The 20,038-nt window shown below is 38.7% G+C and overlaps 2 protein-coding genes and 1 pseudogene across 2 annotated transcripts; all 3 read right to left on the bottom strand.

Annotated features, from left to right (window-relative positions):
- Positions 1–2,057: 2,057 nt before the first annotated feature.
- On the bottom strand, positions 2,058–2,176 carry LOC134632521 (5S ribosomal RNA; annotated as a pseudogene).
- An 11,301-nt stretch (positions 2,177–13,477) lies between these two features.
- On the bottom strand, positions 13,478–15,709 carry purbb (purine-rich element binding protein Bb). The gene has a single exon (XM_063477795.1). It carries the CDS (start codon positions 15,559–15,561, stop codon positions 14,650–14,652), a length of 912 nt encoding a protein of 303 aa, XP_063333865.1. The 5' UTR covers positions 15,562–15,709; the 3' UTR covers positions 13,478–14,649.
- Positions 15,710–18,137: 2,428 nt separating this feature from the next.
- Positions 18,138–20,038, bottom strand: ved (ventrally expressed dharma/bozozok antagonist). Its single transcript, XM_063480225.1, has 3 exons — positions 19,795–20,038; positions 18,887–19,140; positions 18,138–18,509 (listed from the first exon to the last, which is right to left on the bottom strand). The coding sequence occupies exons 1-3, from the start codon at positions 20,036–20,038 to the stop codon at positions 18,138–18,140; spliced, it is 870 nt and encodes a 289-aa protein (XP_063336295.1).

Raw genomic sequence — 20,038 nt, 5'->3', positions numbered from 1 at the left:
GCAGAGGGTGTTGTAAATGGACCACCTTAGGTTGCAGAACAAAAGTCTCTGGACAGCTGAATGCATGAACTCTGGTACTTGACATGAAGCAGGAACAGTCTCTGTGACAAAATGTGACGCTATGTCATTCAGTGCCGACAAAGAGAAAAATGGCGAAAATGTAACTGAGCTATTCTCAGTAGACTGAGGTGTTGTTGAGTGTGAGCCTAATGAGATCATGCCCATAACAAAGTCTTTTGACTCCTCAAGTATGTAGTCCATAAACCTTGGATTGGCCATGGCTATCCAAGGCCGGCTGAGCCCAAATAGACTCCTCCTCCTCCTCCTCCAGCTTCCCCATGCAGGAAATAATCCAGAGTCCTCGCAGTTGCGTAACACGAATTTTAAATTCAAAGTCGCTGAAATAAATGTCTGCTGGGTCCAACATGATCAAGTCGTACTGTCACAGTCTGGCTGAGGTAGACTGTATGTAGTAAGGAGTGGACCCAAAATGCAGACACCAATGAACGTGAAACAAAACTTGATATAAACAAAGTGAGCCATTTAATAAAAATACTAAGGCAAACACAGACGAGACTAAACAAACAACCTAAACCAGGGAAACTAAAAATACAACGTTACCTGGGACATGAACCGTGGAACATTGAAACCTAGGAGCATAGCATGGAAAACAACAGACAACCTGACAAAGACTGAATGAGAAAACACAGACTAAATACACACAGGAGGCTAATGAGGGAAGTGGGAACACATGGGGAAACAGCTGACACATATGCGCATAACGACATCACAGGGGAAACGTAAAACTAAACACATTGAACACAGGAACACAGGACCTGTGGCTGGGGGTTGGGGGTTGGCTGGGGTTGGCTGGGGTGCTCCAGATAACTGTTTTTGTCATGTAATTGGATTGCACTTTGTCAGGCCTCTACCCTAAGACCTGACCAACTTGGGTGTCCCACCTGAAGGCAAAGCCTCCGCTGATCTAGCTTTTAGGGTCACTGAGGCACGCAAACCCCCTGACCACATTAAGGTGGTAATCCCTCAGACAGAAAAACAGAAAAACAAAACAAAAACAACAAAAAAGAAAATAAAATATTGCTCATCAGATTCTAACAACTAAAAACATGACATTTACCTTAACTGGATGGCCTATATAATAAATATATTCGAACCCAACAATAGTACTTTGCACTATTGCCAATATTAACAAAACCGAAAAGGGTAAGCCAAGATATATAAAAAAAAAAGTCTTGGCTTTTTATATAAACTGAAAAATATAAATAAAGAAAAACAATCCTCAATCCACTCTAAAACAACAATCTCCTGCTTCCCTTTCCAAAAACAGAGTCATCCATATCCAAGTTATATGTTATGGCCTTCTCATGGGCCAAATTTCTACAAAAGTAAATAAGCCCTACTAAAATCACTGTAATTACATCAGTATATGAAACGAGGTAACTGTTGAGTGCAGAGTTGAAAGCTGGTCTGATACACACAGGTCCGTCTGTGCAGCAGACAGACTCACAGTGGGACCGAGAAATAAACATTTCTCTACCAGACTGCAACTGTGAGAAGAACAATGGCCTAGTCCCCCACGGACTGTACTGGGGCGACCGTGTTTCAGGGGGTTGGGAAGCTCATCTGTAACCACAAGGTTACCGGTTCGATCCCCCAGCTCTCTCTGTCCTGGTCGTTGTGTCCTTGGGCAAGACACTTTACCCTACTGCCTACTGGTGTTGGCCAGAGGGGCCGATGGCGCGATATGGCAGCCTCCCTTCTGTCAGTCTGCCCCAGGGCAGCTGTGGCTACAACTGTAGCTTGCCTCCACCAGTGTGTGAATGTGAGAGTGAATGAATAGTGGAATTGTAAAGCACTTTGGGTGCCTAGAAAAGCGCTATATAAATACAATCCATTATTATAAATATATTTTTAGTTGTAAATTATCGTACCGGCGCTCTGTGCATGTACTGTTATACTGATATAACGTATGAAGAACGCATGTCGCCACTTAGTGAGCATCAGCGCCGTGTGCAGTTTGTGCGTAGAAGTGAAAAGGCTTATAGCACCCGGTATTCCCAGGCAGTCTCCCATCCAAGTACTGACCAGGCCCGACCTTGCTTAGTTGCCAAGATCAGATGAGATTGGGCATGTTCAGGGTGGTATGGCCGTAAGTGAGAATGTTGTAACATAAAAAGCCTAACCCTAACCCTGAAAAGGCGGCAAATGTCACACAGTTTAATATATGTTATTGTGTTTTACAGCGAAAACATGCAAACCTTCGTTATTAACTGCAGCTTCAACATTGAGCTGCAAAAATGCTTTTCAGTAACATCTCAATAATAACACTTGTTAGTTTATTACAGCACAGTGTTAAAGTGACAGAGAGCACACAGTGTGTTAGGACGATTTGCAACGTCTCCCAATGCCTTTTTGTGAACGTACGTTTGTGTATATCAGTGATCATTATATAACTAACCTAACAAACTACTTTAGCTTTGTTTGCTTTTATTTTCTGATTTCCCATCATCTCTGCCTACCTTGGTGCTACTGGACCTCCCTGCATTTCTCTCACGTCCTCCCATGGGCCATCCCATTTTAAAAATCCTGCTACATTTTTCTTAACAGCTCTGTAATGTGACTTTTTTTCTACATTTTGCCTTTCTTTTCTAGTGTGCAACAAGCATACAGGTTATTTATGGTTTTGGACTAAATAGTAGAAGATGTAGACTGTTATCATGATAAAGCGTGCAGAACAAATGAACAATAACTGTAGTGGGAAACTAGGTTTAAGACTAGATAAAAGGTTTAGTGAATTCCCAGGGAAGCAAAATATTTAAAATCCACATTATTTTTCATGAACTTCACTTTATTTTTTTATTTATTTTATTTTGTTTTGCTTTTTATCCATTTTATTTTGACTTATAAATTAAGGTCATAAATATGAAAACTTGTTTGATAAAAACTAAAAAAAAATAAAAAAAAATCATTATTTTCTTTTTTGCATCTATAACTAAAATTTCATGTTATTATCTCAAAAGTTTGGCTTTTCTCCATTTCAGTTTCAGTTAGTTAGACAAAATTTTGGATGGATGGTTAAGAAAAGAAGAAGCTGTTTTTGTTTGTCTTTTTTTCTTGTTTTCAGAAACAAGTTTGCAAAATAACTGCATGCTTATGTCCTGTTTTCCTTTTATCTTACTATCTCATATACCATTTCTTATTTTATTTGTATTGAATTTACTATTTTTACCATTAAGACCACCCCACCTACTAATCCCACTTATCCCCTTGAAGAAAGATTCCCGTTTTCTACCCACATGGGATGCGAAGCTCATCTTATCAAGTGCCAAATATAGCTCGTTTGCATCTCAAGCGTTCCAGACAAGTAAATAAAAACAGCTCTGCGTCACATGAACCATAAGATTAAAAAAAAAAAAAAATCTACTGTTCCTAAGTGAAAAACAATGTTGCCACACAACAGAAAGTTTTATTTCTACAAAATGGAAGAACAGCCCAAATAGGTTTCCCTTTGATACACAACATTTTTATCCCTGGGTACTAACTTTTTTGTTGTTGTTGACTGTTCTCAGGAGGGACCTAAAAGAAATAAGGTGTCAGTTATGACAAGCTTCACTGGACATGGAAAGCGCAGCGTATATAAGCTACGTATAGAACAACATGATTTATGGGAGGTAGGGTAACAGGGGTGTCAAACATAGGGCCCAGGGGACAGAAGCGACCCACAAAAGGGTCTAATTTGTCTCACTGGATGGCTTAGCATGTGATAACTGCAGGGAAGTAATTAATAAATCTACGCTGCAAACCCAGGTTTGCTGATGGAAGCTGTTGCAGTCAGAATGTACTGGAAGCCACTAGATGTTTTTGGAAGAGGTCCAGTTAGATCCATTCCGATTAGCTCCCAGACATGTGACACCTGTCAATGATAAAAGAATCACATTATTATAATGTACGTTGTAACATTACTATTTTCTACTAAAATGCTACTGATATTTACCTTTATACACTGCAGTGGTTGCACAGCAGCCAAAGGTTTTCCCATTTTTTGGCACTGGTCACAAGCCAGGACCTTAAACATATTATATGTTCTTATTTATATTATCCAACAATGTCAATTGATTAAACAACATAATTACAAATATTCTATAAAAAAAATACTCGATCAAGCTACAGTGTTAATTACTGTACATCATCCTGAAATCTTCTTGCGTGAGCACTGTTGCCTCACAGCAAGAAGGTCCTGAGTTCAATTCCATTATCAGGCTGGGATCTTTCTGTGTGGAGTTTGCATGTTCTCCCCGTGTTTGCGTGGGTTCTTCCCGATATCTCCGGCTTCCTCCCACAGTCCAAAGACATGCAGTTGGTGGGGATAGGTTAATGATCAATCCAAATTACCCATAGGTGTGAATGCAGGAGGGAATGTGAGTGCGAATGGTTGTCTGTCTTTGTGTGTTAGCCCTGCGACAGACTGGCGACCTGTCCAGGGTGTACCCCGCCTCTCGCCCTATGACAGCTGGGATAGGCTCCAGCACCCCCCGCAACCCCGAAAAGGATAAGCGGATGGATGGATGAGGATGACATTTTCTGTTGTACAGTTCATTTGCTGTTATGGAGTTCTTGTTATGGATAAAAAGTGTCTTTTTTTTTGTTTCAAAATAGCTGATAACTATTCGCTGATAGCTGCCAACATCTGCGAACAAATATAATTCTATAAAGTTGTTCTATATAGTGTGTAACTGTTAATATAGAGCGTTATTAAATTTATTGCTAATGCAATCATATGGCACATTGACTTCTGAGGAAATTTTAGATGGCACTCATCATCAGAAAGGTTGCCTACCCCTGATGTAGAAAAACACCTTGAGACATTGTGAGAGAAGGAAGATGGGAGAAAAGACATGCCAGAGATTAATAACAAGTATGATTCAATGCACATAGTGAGTGAGAAAGGTGACTGAAGAAGAAATACTCAATGCTTCACGGGAATCCCCCAGCAGCCTACGGCTACGGCTATTGCAGCATAACTAAGGGAGGATTCAGGGTCACCTGATCCAGCACTACATGCTTGAGCAAAAAGGAAAATTTAGGCCTAATCTTAAAAGTAGAAATGGTGTCTGTCTCCCGAATCCAAACTGGAAGCTGGTTCCACAGAAGAGGGGCCTGGGCTCTCCCTCCCATTCTACTTTTAAATACTCTAGGAACATCAAGTGAACCTGAAGTGCAAGAGTGAAGTGCTCTAATGGGGTGATATGGTACTATAAGGTCATTAAGATAAGATAGGTCCTGATTATTCAGGACTTTGTATGTGAGGAGCAGGATTTTGAATTCAATTCTGGATTTAACAGGGAGCCAGTGAAGGGAATCCAATATAGTTGAAATACACTGTCTGTTGCAGAAATTTGGATTAACTGAAGGCTTTTCTGGGAGTTTTTAGGACATCCTGATAATGACGAATTACAGTAGTCCAGCCTAGTAGTAATAAATACATGAACTAGTTTTTCAGCGTCACTCTGAGATAGGATATTGCGCAAATGGAAGAAAGAAGTCCTACATATTTGTTTAATATGTGCATTGAAGGACATATCCTGGTCAAAAATGACTCCAAGGTTCCTCACAGTGTTACTGGAGGCCAGGGTAATGCCATCCAGAGTAATGGCATTACCATTATTTTTTAAGATTTTCAGGGCCAAGTACAATAACTTCAGTTTTGTTTTGTTTTTTCTGATTTTAGAAGCAGAAAATTAGAGGCCATCCAGGTCTTTATGTCTTTAAGACATTCCTCCAGTTTAACTAATTGGTGTGTTTTATCTGGCTTCATGGATAGATGAAGTTACAGTGTGAAGAGGACTCTCCATTTACATAAACAAATTTAAGTCTATTGGAGAGATATGATACATCTGTGTTGAATGTCACAGCACCGTTAACCACTTCAAAGAATTTTGATTTCAGTAAACCAGTTGCAGAATATTTTTAATAGAATAACCTTCAGTCATTACCACCTGCTGCTTGTTATACTCACAAGGATATTACTGTTGTGGTTCATAGCCCTATCAAGATAGTAAGTCTTGATTTACAGTGCTTTAAGGCCGTAAATACTTAATGAACTAATCATCTTGTGCTGACGATATTAACGCTATTGTGTGGATGTTACTTTACTACTTGGTTGCTTTCTTCAAAAAAATGACAGCGAGCAAAGTCTGGTTTAAGTAGTATTTTTCCCAGCAAGTCCATCTGCCATAAAAAAAAACATATAGTGGAACTCTTATAATGTGTCCACTTTACCAAAATAGTAGGACTGGGAGCATACAGTATAATGTGGAAGAGGGGATGTAGAAAGTCTGCACTGTTTGACTTTACACTTTGGAAATGAATCCCTGACTTGTGACAGACCAACAGAAACAGGGAACAGCATCATAAAGGGGTTGGCTCTTTCAGTCTGCAGTCAGAGGGCAACTGGTCTCCTGTGACATCAATGTGTGGTGCAGTGTTTAAGACTAGAAGAGGTACACACACTGAGTTTGCAACAAATAGCCTCACAACAGAAAAGTTTTTCTCTGCCCTGAAACACTACCCTATAACACCAGCCCACAATGCCCTCTAGCATCTGAATATGAAATAGCGCTTTAATAATAGACTCACAAGACTTCTTAAATGAAAGATTTTTTTTTTTTTTTTAAACTTAAGGGGTGCCTGTTCTAAAGTGAGCTGATTTCAACTCTCCACAAAGGTATGTTTGCAGTGATTATCAAATGTAGTATAAATACTGGCCAAATGAATGAAGAGAGACACATAACATGATGTAATGGCCCAGACTGCACACAACTAAAATCTTAATCCTTTTCAATTGCAGACTGATATCAGTCTGCAATTGAATAGGTTCAAGATTTAATTGCCATGTTGATGTACCAAATTCATTTTGAAGATGGCGACTGACTGCACGTGATCACTGACCTGATTCCCATCTTCAAAGAAGCCACTTCAAAGGCAACAAACTTGCAAGTTCATTATACACTGTGACAATAATTTTGGTCATGCTGTATCCTTCAAACACTGTTTTCCCTACTGTGACTGTAGCATTACATGCCATTACAGTGTAATTAAGCAAGAATAACTGAATCCAAGATTAGGTAACTTCTTGTTTGTCAGATCTGGTAACACTTATATGACATTTACATTTTTTAATACTTATTAGACAGTAATTATGTGCTGAGGCACTAAGAGCCACTTTGTTCAAATTGACCATCTAACTATCTCTGTTGCTGAGACACAAGGATTACCAAAGAGAAGAAGGCAATTCGTCTAGTAACAATACCTGCTTGCGCATAGCTCAGCATGTTTCAGCAGGAGAACGTTGCGTGTACCACATGTGAGCAGAACTCATCACAATCAAACTATTGTACGCCTCCATCCCCAGACACTGAAATCCTAATAGCACAGCTGACTCCTAGACCTGGAATGCCAACTCTGTAAAGGCCTCCCACATTAAAATAGCCAGCATGCCCTGTCAGCATACCCTCTCTGCATGCGCATAGGCAGCTAACAGCTGCCAAATTTTCTCATTGAAGAAACAGCAAACGACAACAGGAGAACAGATCCCTGAAGAGGAGGAGGTGATGGAGTCAGATTACTTGTAAGTCTCTCCTTTTCTGATCTTCACACCAGGAAACAAATTCAGCTGTATACTTCCACACATTGTATTAATCAATTAAAAAAAAAAAAAAAAAAAACTAAGGGATGATGCTGCGGACTGAACATGACCAAAAAGCACATCTTGACTTTGCTTAGTTGTGCATTTAAACACAAGCTCTGCTGCCTTTGAACACTCTTTTTTCTACTTTAGAGCCATATGCGTGCAGGAGGAGAGCAACTGTAAAACACATGTGGCCCATTTCCCAACTGCCAATCATTTTGCAGGTTTCAGTTAAGAACTCCATGGGCATTTTAGTGCCAAAGGTTTATCTGATACTAGTCCAAAACCTAAATTGTATACCATCGGCGTAACTTTGTGCTGAACATTGGGGGGGTCAAGATCTCTGTCTAAATAAATAAATAAATCTGGGTAAATTCCCAGATGATTAAACATGTTACTATTTTGCTGGTAATACCTGAAATGAGTAAAGAAAATCAACAGCCTATTTATGCAAGCTAATTCATAATTTTATTGGGGGGGGGGGGGGGGGGGGGGGGTTATATTCGTTGGGTCTGATTATTGGGGGAAATAAGGCCCTGTTATATACACACATCTCAATAAAATATCTGACAACAAATTCAGCTGTATACTTCTACACAACACAATAATCTTATGATTTACTCAATGATTAATAAAGACACGCACCTGGCAACATTGAAGTGGAAAAACTCTACTTTACAGGAAGAACCTCCAGCAGAACCAGGCTTAGGGAAGGGCAGCCATCTGCCATGAAGAGTTAGGAGTTAGGTAAAACAGATGGGACAAAAGATACACTGTGGAAGAGAGCCATAGATTTATAATAGTTAATAGTTAAATGCAAAGTAATATATAAATACATGGACAGTGAAGAAAGGTGATTGGAGAAGAAATGCTAAGTGCATTACGGGAAGCCCCCAGCAGACTTGGAAGTGTTGCTTCAGTTAAACTGAAGCTGAACTAAATATAATGATCTTGCTCAACCCAGATCTCTGTAAGGCAGAATATATCAATATGTTGATCAATTATTATACCATTTACTAACAGAGAAGAGAGATACTTAATGTTTTACAATCCAGTCTTCACTGCTGTTGAAAATGCATTGTTCTTTATGCTTAAATCATTTATGCTGATTTTTTTATTGGTCTCTATGGACACTGCGTTTCAGGGGGACAATAGGAGTAGAGAAGCTGCAGAGAGGCTTGTAGGACTGCAACTCTGCTTCCAACTCTCATCTCTGGGTGCTCCCATTTTTGGGAGGAGGTAATAAATTTGATAATTGTCCTGCTACATAACCCAGGTCCATATCCAGGTCCTGAATCAAACCTTCAAAAAAGTTCAGACACAGAGTATTTTTCCAAAAGTCTTCAGGATTGTGATGGACCAAGTTGAAAAACAGGAGGAGTCCCAGGAATTATTAGAAAAATATGGTTTTTATTTATTTATTTAACCCCCAAAAATTATATTTACAAAAGTAATAAATGTTGAGCTCATAAAAGAGGTCAAAGAAACAAAACTGAACTCAGGCAAAGACTGTAAACTTAACAAACCAAACGACTGCCCAAACAAACATAATTGACCTAAACATGAAATGACACACAGGGGTATATATAATGGCTGATCAGACCATTGTGACACATGAGGGGTAACAAACAAACACAATCATAAATCACAAAACAATGCAGTACAATCTAGCTTGTTAATAAACTAAACACTAAAGAAGAAAATCAAAACCATTAAACCCTAAACTCAAATATTTAATTAAATACAAATACTTTGTTTTTAAATTAAAGAAAACACACATTCTCCCCTTCAGCAGGAAGTGGTGGTGTGGTCCAATTATCCCTCTTTGTATTTAATGGTTTCAAACCCTGGCTACCATCTTTTGTCCAGCAACTCCCAGGGATGATGGCAGGTAAGAAATAAAAAGACAAAGGTTAGTCAAAAATCAAAGTAATGAAATGGTATGAATACATAAGTAAACTAAATGTGCGCCCTTACAAATAGAACAAATGTATCCAAACCAATCAATAAAGTTATTGGAAACTAAAGTGTGTTACTGTGTTCAAATGAAGAAATGAAAATACAAGAGTTACTGACTTTAGAGTGTGGCCACGGGTTTGGCCATCACAAGGATCATAAAGATGTTTTTGTCAAATGTAAGATGTGTTCTTTTCTGTCAGTTGCACCTTTTGTCTTTGAACTCTTCTATGGATGCCATTTTTGCCCAGTCTCTTTCTTATTATTGAATCACAAATACTGACCTTAAATTGAATGAGTTCAGTAGTATTATGGATGTTGTTCTGGTTTCGTTTTTAACCTCCTGGATGAACTATTAATGTGCTTTTGGAGTACTTTTATAGGCCTGGAAGGTTCACCACTGTCTTCAACTTGAGAAGACTCAAGTTGTGGATAATGGCTCTCACCCTGGATTTGTTGGATTCCCAAAGTTGTAGAAAGCTTTTCTCATCTGTTCTTGAGGGGTTTTTTTTTTATATCACAGCATGATGTGTTACTTTTTAAGATCTTTTAGCTGACAGGTTGCATTTAAGTGATTTTGTCTGTCTGGAAGGGTATCTGGCATATTACTGTCAAATGAACCTATTGAGGATACCCTTAGTGATAGTAGTTTCAAAATAGTGAATTTGTGATTTAACAAGGGTGCAATTACTTAATCACATAGCGCAAGTACAATAAGTATTGAAAATGTCACCAATTTTTAAAGTAAATCATTTTCTAAAGGTGCTATTGACATCTATCCTATCTACATGTCCTAAGCTCAAAACCCTTCAAGGCGCTGAAATTGAAATAGTCACATTTTACAGGTGTCTAGCTATCATTTTGGGGTTAAACTAAATTTCTTTTTTAGATTTAGATTTTTAGATTTTAGATTTTTTTTTTTTAGATTTTTTTTTCTCTCCAACCTTGGAAACACTTGATTTATGCAACTTTTTTTTTTTTACACTTATTGGATTATGGTGATCTGTATTTAATGAATGCACCTGGCCAGTTCAATACTGTCTGCCATTGTGCTTTACATTTTATTAGTAGCTGTAGAAATCATGTACATCACTGTTTTCTGTATGCTGCTGCTAAATGGCCATCTCTGTATATCCACAGATGTTCCAACTAGTTGGCTTTTATCTCCAAATCTCTACTTGGGTTACTTGCTTCTTATCTGTGTTTACATGCGTAAATACCACTATAAAGCTCACACTCTCACAACATTATACATATGTTGGTTCTGAGAATCAGAAGAGAACTTGAAGAAAGCTTTTAAATATGCTGTCCCTGTTTCCTGGAATAATCAACAGAAGGAGCTGAAATTTACAGAAATGGTTACAATGGGGGAGTTTAAATCCCTTTTAAAAGAGCGAGAGAATAGCTCTTTTGGTCAGTGTGACTGTTTTTAATGTCACACTTATAATGATCTACTTCTGCATCTTATTCACATGTTTGTGTTCACTTGTCTGTACAGAATTATGTGCTTATTTTCTACTTGTTATATGTTGTATTTGTTGTAACTTCTGCTGCCCTCTTTTGCCTGAATAAATAAAGGATCACGACATTTTTCCCTGTGTCATTTCTCATTAATACACATTTCCAATATGTGGACATACTAATTACATTAACCTATCATGCATGTTTTTGCCACAGTCAAAAGAAATATGTTAGATTAACTGATGACTTTGAATTAGCCATGGATGTGAGTTCGATAAAGTGCTGTATAGTCAAAAATGTGACTTGAAGTCTAAAGAGCTTTGAATGGTCAGTAAGACTAGAAACGCTATATAAATGCAAATACGGTACCTTAAATTTAATTTAAATGATGAAATATGTTTATTTTTTCATTTCTGTTTGTCTTAAACTCTTTTCTTTCTTTTCTGAAAGGCAGCAAAGTTTAAGTTTTGAACATCCAAGAACAAAATAGTTGATATGATTTGTTTAAAAAAGAAAGCTTCAGTGACTGTGTTTTATCCAGTCAGAAGTGCTAATGTTTTAACCCTTTGCATTTATTACAAAGGAAACCAAATTGTCACATCAGCAGCTTGAACCAGAAGATATTTTTGATGAATTATTCATCAGTGATCAAACCTAAATGCAATGAGTAGTAGGTCATCCAACTAATCCAAAGGTTTATGTCTGTAAAATAGCAAATGGGAACTAGTTGTATAATTACATTGTTCGTGTTGTATGCTAGTTTGTAACTTAAGGGACTGAAGTAAAGGTTTTAAGTTGGCCAAAGTAAATATGGATTTCAAAAGTACTCTTAAATGTCAAATGTGGTTTTAACCAAATGAAACCAAATGTATGAAATGAAGCTCAAAGTGGTGTCAAGTGGTACAGTTTAAAAGTGAAACACTTAAATGTGATTAGCTAATCGACAGAGCATTAATCAGATATTTACAGAGCTGGGTTTTTTTAAATAGATACTTCTGTTTAATAATAATACAATAAAAGCCAGTAAATAATGACAGTAAACATTACCTGCACAGCTGGTTCAGTTCGATGTGAAGCTGTCCTAATAAGTAAAGAACTAATAAGTGTCATCACTTTAATAGTCACATGAACCTCTTAAATCAGGGGTGCCCAATCCCAGTCCTCGAGAGCTACCGTCCTGCAGCTTTTAGATGGATCCTTGTTCCGACACACCTGAATCAAATGAATGGCTTGTTATCAGGCATTTGCCAAACTTGATGGCATGCTGAAGAGGCAATCAAACCATTTGATTCAGCTGTGTTGGAGTAGGGATGCATCTAAAAGCTGCAGGACAGTAGCTCTCGAGGACTGGGATTGGGCACCCCTGTCTTAAATGAATGCAAACTGTATCTTGCTGGACTGATAAATCACTAGCAATATCACATCTGCATTAGGTGATATTGCTGGAATGAAATATACTCTTTAAGGTCAATATATCAGCCAAAAAGTTTTATTTTGGCATTTTTCTTTGTTTTAAATCACTTTTTCATTATTTTGAATATTGACAGTATTGACCAGAAATTGCATTCTAAATAATAAAGCAAAATCTTATTTGATTTAGAATTACTTACAATTATAAATAAATAAATAAAAATACAGGAGAATTTAATGTTTTACTAGTATTAAAATGATTCATTTTGGGGGGCAAATCAGATCTGGATCCAGAAATTTGTGGAAAGAGTCTTCTCCATTGCGACATAAGGCAAAACTGGGTATTTTGTGCCATATACAAAAAATATCCAGCAGAACTAGCTGAGTGGGTAGACTGGTGTGGCACTGGAAGAGAAACTGCATAGTGTAGTCATAGCCTGGTGGCCTGGTTTCTAGATGGACATCTGCTGAGCATGGACTGTTACGCTGGTCTGGGACATCTTTATATAATTCTACAGTAAACACACTTATATAACTTGAAAAGGTAAAATATTGCAGGAGGATGTATGCAGTCTCAGACTGTTCTTGTACGTATGTAACCAAGAAAATAATCGATTCACCCAATTAGTCTGCAGAATGAATAACGTGATTTCAAGTACACAGTCACAAAATCGAGTCTTTCATTTCAAAGTGTTTAATAAATGAAGTGTTATAAGAACATGAAAAAATTACCTTGAGATCTGAGTCACAATTTTGTTTTAAGAAATTAACTTTTTATTTTTAGGATTGAAATATGTTTTCCTTTATAAGTATCTGAAAATATCTTTTGCTGGTTTGTTTGGTAATATCTTTCCTATAAGTAGAATCTCATTTCAATATAGCTCTTTTTGGGGAATAAAGAAACAAAAAAAAAGGAAAAACAAAAGAAAACATCCATCAATGTGTTTCTGTCCAGGGTCTTCATAATGTGTTGGAAGGCGCTGTCAGAGAATGGCCTGTGGCTGGATAGGACAGCTGTCCAGTTCTGAACATGAGGCTGATGAGAAAACTTGTTGCTACATGTAATGCAGCACTCCTCCTCCAACTGCAAGACATTTGGACCCCTGTTAGCAAATCATCGTCTGAAAAGTCCCATAAAACCATATCTGTGTTTCCTCCGGTGGCATCTGCTCCCCAGTTGTTGGCTTTCTAAGCGGTTGTTCTCAAACACCAAGGATGCTCTGGTGTGAGAAGAGTCACCGCCCTTTCTCACAGAGTGAATCTTCTAGAAAACAATAAGTACGCTTGCTAAGATTATATGTATAACATAAAACCCAGCTGTTCTGCACTGTAACTGACTACTGGAGTCAAAGCGTTTAATTTAGTCCACCAGGCCCTTTTTGTTTGGGTTTACAGATAATCCTCTTAGTAAATCCCCCCCCGGACATTTTGGGTAATCTTTTCGATTAACAGCCTGCAGATGCTGCAGCAGCAGTTGTGCGGTTGTTTGACAGCTCTCTAGCTGCTGACATATCTAACACATAAAATCCATAGAGTGACAGCAGCTCTGTCTCTGCATTGCTCTCAGCTTTTCCTGTCTGACTTGCAAAAATCCCGCAAACTTCCCACAGAGGAGAGTCCTGGACTGGAACAGGATGGATGCTAGCTCTCTCCTTTAACCAAGAAGGGAAAACATCTTGAACAGGTCTTCACTCTTTAAATAGAAACTATGTTGCACATAGGAAAGCATTCAATGGCTTCACCTCTAGTTATGAAAAACCAACTTGCTGGTTTTAGTAAGTTCTCTCCTCTTAGTTTTTCCAACGATAAAGCATAACTCACTTTTTTTTTTTTTTCAGCCAATGAGATACATCTCATTCATACATTTTTCACTTTCAGAGATTCAAACCACCACTTCAACCTCAAGCCCAACAAACTTTAGGATAATACACCAAAAATTCCCTGCACATGTACTTTTTTTTTTAAAACTCCACAATACTTTAGTAGGCTATTACAGCACGATTTGTCATGCACTTTATCTGTCATTTCTGCTTCTTTTTTGTTTTGTTTTTTCGCAAAATAACCCTATAGTGTAGATCTGCCATCATGTAACTTGCTGATAGCTTTTTCTTTTCTCAGTCGTCATCCACATCGTCCCCCTCGGACTCGTCTCTCTTCTCGTACATTTTATCCCTCTGCCTCTCCTGGATCTCCTTCATCTCCTCTGCATATCTGCAGAAAGCTCCTCCAAATTTGCTCCAGGCTTTGAACGGGATGGTGATAGAGTTCCTGTAGCTCGGCTTAACCTCGCTCACGCGCAGGAACACGCCGTATTTGTTGGACCCAACGTCGAAAAAGAACCGTTTAGAGTCCACCATGATGGAAGTGCCCTCGGGAAGCTCGCCGTAGCCCCCGGCGGCCGTGCCCCCGGTCATCTCCTCGTCGTCTCCCCCGTAGTCATCTATGAGCTTAGCAAGGGCGTCTCTAAACTCTATTAACCCCTGTGCCGGAAGGGCTATGGTCTGGCCGGCCAGCATGCCGCCCACTGGGCCCCCCACTCCAAAGCTAGGTCCGCGGTTTACGGTTTGCCGTATCCGGAGGAACCTCCCCCGCTGGTTCTCTTTCAAGTCCAGGTAGTACTTGCGATTTTCCCGGACGAGAAACTCGCTCTTTAGAGCTCGCCTCGGCCCACCGTCTTCACCCGCGGTAGCTTGTGCTATTTGCTCCGGACTGCTAGGGCCCAGCTGGGCGTAGTGCTCGATGAAATCCCCGAGGTAGTCACGGAACTCCGCCGCAACTGACAGCGAGAGGGTCAGGCGACTTTTAGAGCCCCCAGCCCCGACCTCGGCGATTTTAATGAACCTGCCCTTGTTGTTCTGCTTGACGTCCAGATAGAAGCGCTTGTTCTGGATGTCCAGACGCTTTGACGCCAGTTCTTGGGTTTCCTGGTCCCTCTGGAAGTGCTGGAAGCCACCTCCACCTCCTCCCCCGCTACTACCTCCGCGCTCACTCCCGCTGTCGCCATCCGCCATCTTCAGCTCCACCATTCGGCTTCTGCCCCTCTCTCCTGCGTAGCTGCTTTCTGCGTGCACTCAGCCAGCGCGGGCCTCCTTCCCGTGCATCATGGGTGCCCTTCGGGGGACGTTGTGATTGGTCCAACTAACTGCCCGTTTCACTAGTTCACACGATTACGGCATTCCTATTGGTCTGCCGGTATTGTAAGCCGTGCCCACCTGTAATATTTTTCTCTAGCTATTGGTTCAGACTGAAGTTCCGTTTACGTCTTGTAAAACTTTTTAATCCCGATTGTGAAATCGTCTCGGTTAGAAGATGATGAAATCTGTTTTGTTTTTTTTTCACAATTATACTTTTGCATTTTGGTTAAATTTCGAAATGGACATTTCCAACCTATTTATATATGTGAAAAATAGCTAGATAAATTAGTACAGTACACCACATAATAATAATAGTTCTTTGTTGAGATGGATCTCATTTTGTTTCACAAGTCTGTGAAAATACACTACCCTTGATAAGTAGATTACATGTTTTGTGTGTACAATTTTACATAAAATGAACAATACCTCATTACAACTGTTCAACATCCACATTCTTACTTATGTACACCAACCAAATAAAATAGCAAAGAATGACTTTGGAAAACAAGGGGAGGAAGAAAGAAGAAACAAAGGGTGAAGAGGAATAAACTGAAGGCTGGGAAACAAGAGAAAAGAATATGAAGGGGAGAATTAAGAGGAGGGAGGTGAGAGTGAAAAGAAAAGAAAACAGAGAGAAGATGGAGAATAAGAAGAAAATAATAATGGTGAATTCTACTCTCAGCATTGGTGGTTCTCCAGCAGCTTATCATGTCTGAATGTTTCATTTACTCCATTGTTATTGCATTTCCCGGACCTGCCAGAAGATGTCAGTATAAATCCTAAACAAAGACTCTAATCCACCCCACTGGAAAGCTTTAGAAAATGGTAAGGGATGCAAAGATTTTGAACCTTTTAACTGTATTTTCGTAGGTTTTACGGCGTTTTCTATAGATAAAAACTGTTCACCCCATTGCCATTCATACTTTGCCAAAGTTATTGATTAAGAGATATTTGATGTTTGTTGTTGTAAATAACAGTTTGTTTTTTGGTGAATTCTCAATAAATGAACTTTATATTTTATAATCACAGGACGGCCTGTGCAAGCACTATCATAAATTTTTCTGCAATCTTACATATTTGTCATATCATTTCACGACACGATCAAAGTTGGCTGTACGTGGCCCACTATGTAAAATGTGTTTGACATCCCTGTTGTGACTGGGTCTCAGTCATCCAAGTCGTGGTAGTCTTAAGCATTTGAAATAAGTAAACCATAGTTTGTTTGTTTTTTTATGTCACTTCAATCTTTACTTATATAATCACAGTTGTGCCAGTGGAGCCTGTCAGAAAAGGATTATGGCAAGATAGCAATCAAGATGTCAAGGACGATAGGTTTCTGCTGGTTTGTTTTTAAAAATGCGGCCACCAGGGGGCATCATTAGAATGTTAAACCTTTTGCGAAAATAAATTGAAAAATGAATTCTGGTGGTGTCTTTAAATTTTGCCAAAGCATATAGTTAAGGCTGCATCAAGTGACCCTGAATCCTCTCTTAAAATATCTATAGGCTATAAAATAGTTATAGGCTATAGGCTAGGGCTATTTCAGCCAAGGTCTGCTCAGAAATCAATACTTTAAAAGAACAAAAAATCCAAAGGGTTCAGTATTATACAACTCTTAACATATTGCTCTTGCCTGCTATACATCTTGTATACAATTCAAAACAAACTCACAAAAGACCTGTTCATATTCTTTAACTCCCACTACACAATGAAACACAAACTTGGAGTTATCAGGAACTTAACCCACAGAGCAGAGAATGTTCCCTCTAAGGCAGAAGGTAAAAACAGGGGGAACACACACAAATAGACACCACTTAATAATTAGCTGAGATCCGTAGGAAAGAACCTCAAAGATTAACCAGGGAGAAACAGCCAGGATGTCTTTCCTACTGTCCCCAAGTCACTGTTGGTCATCAAATAGTTCTAATATTATAGGATGTTACCCTACAATATAAAGTGCCTCGAAGGTCACTGTTGGTGCTTATAATGAAAGTCCTCTTTGTTACTAAGGTCTTTTATTTTAATCTAGCCACCGCAGGCCATCCTATTTAAATAAAACTGAAAGAAAATGAAATGGTTGGTGTGAAGTGGCTATGTATACACAAAATTAAACTGAATGAAATGTTTGACTGTTAGATGAGAGAAAAAGATCAGATAATCTGATAATAATCTAATAATTATTATTTATTTGAATAATATTGACACTGACATAAACCCAACAGTGACATAACAACAGAAATTTAATAAATGAAATTTAAATACATTCAAACTATACATAAATTACAAACAGACCGTTATTGCACACTACCCTGTTTGATTCTTGATTCAAGCTTCAAAGCAGTATTTTTGCCATGTTTCTAATAACGCATTTTATTTTATTCAAAAATCAAATCAAAAACTTCTCCCTTTGTCTAAGCCAAAATGTCACAGCTGAGATTACATTACAGAAGAATGTCTGCATGTGATTTTCAGTAATATGGAGGATAAGTTGGGTAGGACTCTCTGAGGTGAGATGTGGCAGAGGGCACCATGACTCCTGAGAGGCTGCTGTACTGGTAGAAAGAGTCCATGGGCAGAGTGGCGACGCTGGGCAGAGGGGAACTGAACTGCACATGACTGTGTGGATAGATGTAGGAGGTGGCAGCCGGGCCCTCAGGTGCTACTGCTGCTGCTGAGTGGTATCTTGGGTATGGCCCTGGCCTGTATGCCTGTAGCTCAGGGTAATGAATGAACTGTGGGGCAACACTGGCCTGGCAGACATTAGCCTGGCATGCCTGAGCCAGAGCATCCTGCATGGTTCTCTTTACCTTCATCCGTCTGTTCTGGAACCAGTTTCTGATCTGTGATGAAAACAGAAAATTTAAGATATAAGAAACATTTTTAAAATACAAGACATAATGAAATAAAACATAAGTAATGTTAATTTTCTGTTAGTGAACAGTAGGGCATGAGTATTTTAGAATACTATAAAATATAGAAATTAAAAATAAAAATAGCATAAAATACAATTTTTTTTTTAACTACTAAAAATAGTACATGGTTTTGAAGGTCAATAGCTGCTATCAAATAGGTGCTCATGAGAACTGATCTCTTGGCAGTTTCTTTTTGAAATTTGCTGCTGTTTCTGATTGTTGTATAGATTTATCATAATTTGAATATCCAGCAGCACCAGGTTCATGAATTCATGATGTCAAGTATTGATACTGGGGGTGGTTACCTGTTTATCAGACAGGTGGAGTTTTTTGCGGAGTTCTGCCTTAGATTGCGTCCCCAGATAAGCACTTATGCTGAAGGCCTTCTCCAGGCTACTGATCTGCTCTGCTGTGAAAGCTGTCCGGGGCCTCCGACCCACTAGAGGAGATGGAGGTGATTTTGAGTCGGCTTGAACTGAAGGGGAGAGAGATTGCCCACCTTCGCTCTCATATCCTGAGGTCTCCTCCTCTGTCCCACTGCTGAAACCAACCTCAGTCACTGGAAACAGAAAGTGAGAAAGAAAGAAACTTAAAATCTGTTCTTGACATTAGGATGATTTAGACATATTCTGGTATTTTACTTGAGTAGTTTACAGAGCATTTTATTTATTTCAAAGTATTTAACCACATACTGTTAACTGGATGGACATTCAGCTATAAAACTGTCCAAGTTTTTATTGCAGTTTATTTATAGGTTACGAAACACATATGCATTGCATCACTGATACATTTATCAACTCATATTCTTCTAATTAATACACCAATATCTGTTAGGTAAAAAGTAGCCTAATAACAATAAAGTTGCATAAATGTTTTTTTTCTACTAAAGTAAATAAGAAGATTAAAAAAAGAAGATCAAATAATTAAGACAACCAAAGTAACTGTACTCAGGAGCACCAATATGAAATGAAAATGTAAAAAAATAAAAATAAAAAAATATAAAAAATGATCGATGTTCTCTGAGATGTTCATATTTGCATTCAGCTGAAATGTAGTTAAATGTGAAGAATGTTTAGGAAAAAATATCAAAATGCACATTTACACAGAACTAATAGCTGTTTTAATGTAAATGCACTTTTTGCTGTAATTCACTTTTAAATAGACTTTACATTGAAATTGGAGTCTGGGATTTTGGCTCATTATTAACTCTTACCTTGGCTATTGGGAGCGGTTTGTTGATGGAGAATACTCTGGCTGTATGCTTCAAGGGCCTGACTCCTGTTTTCTTGCTTTTCCTGCTTAGGGATATTCTCTGACTTCTGCCTGCAATAAAAACCAGGCAGACTCTCAGAAAGCGTCCCACAGGCTGTAGGTCCGGAGACAGTTATGGTGCTGGTCTCTGATCCTTCTTGCTGGCTGCTCTGGGCCATCCACTCAATAGAAAAATGTCCATTCAT

This window comes from Pelmatolapia mariae, linkage group LG7 (genome assembly GCF_036321145.2).
Source record: "Pelmatolapia mariae isolate MD_Pm_ZW linkage group LG7, Pm_UMD_F_2, whole genome shotgun sequence".
NCBI lineage: Eukaryota > Metazoa > Chordata > Actinopteri > Cichliformes > Cichlidae > Pelmatolapia > Pelmatolapia mariae.
The sequence above is the reverse complement of the archived record's forward strand: the minus strand, read 5'-3'. Positions and strand labels throughout refer to the sequence as shown.

Coding starts and splice junctions, on each gene's coding strand:
- purbb (XM_063477795.1), bottom strand. CDS start 15,561: ATGGTGGAGCTGAAGATGGCGGATGGCGACAGCGGGAGTGAGCGCGGA.
- ved (XM_063480225.1), bottom strand. CDS start 20,038: ATGAATGGACATTTTTCTATTGAGTGGATGGCCCAGAGCAGCCAGCAA. Junction 19,141..19,794: donor AACCGCTCCCAATAGCCAAG/GTAAGAGTTAAT, acceptor TTCTGTTTCCAG/TGACTGAGGTTGGTTTCAGC. Junction 18,510..18,886: donor TCCACCTGTCTGATAAACAG/GTAACCACCCCC, acceptor TTTTCATCACAG/ATCAGAAACTGGTTCCAGAA.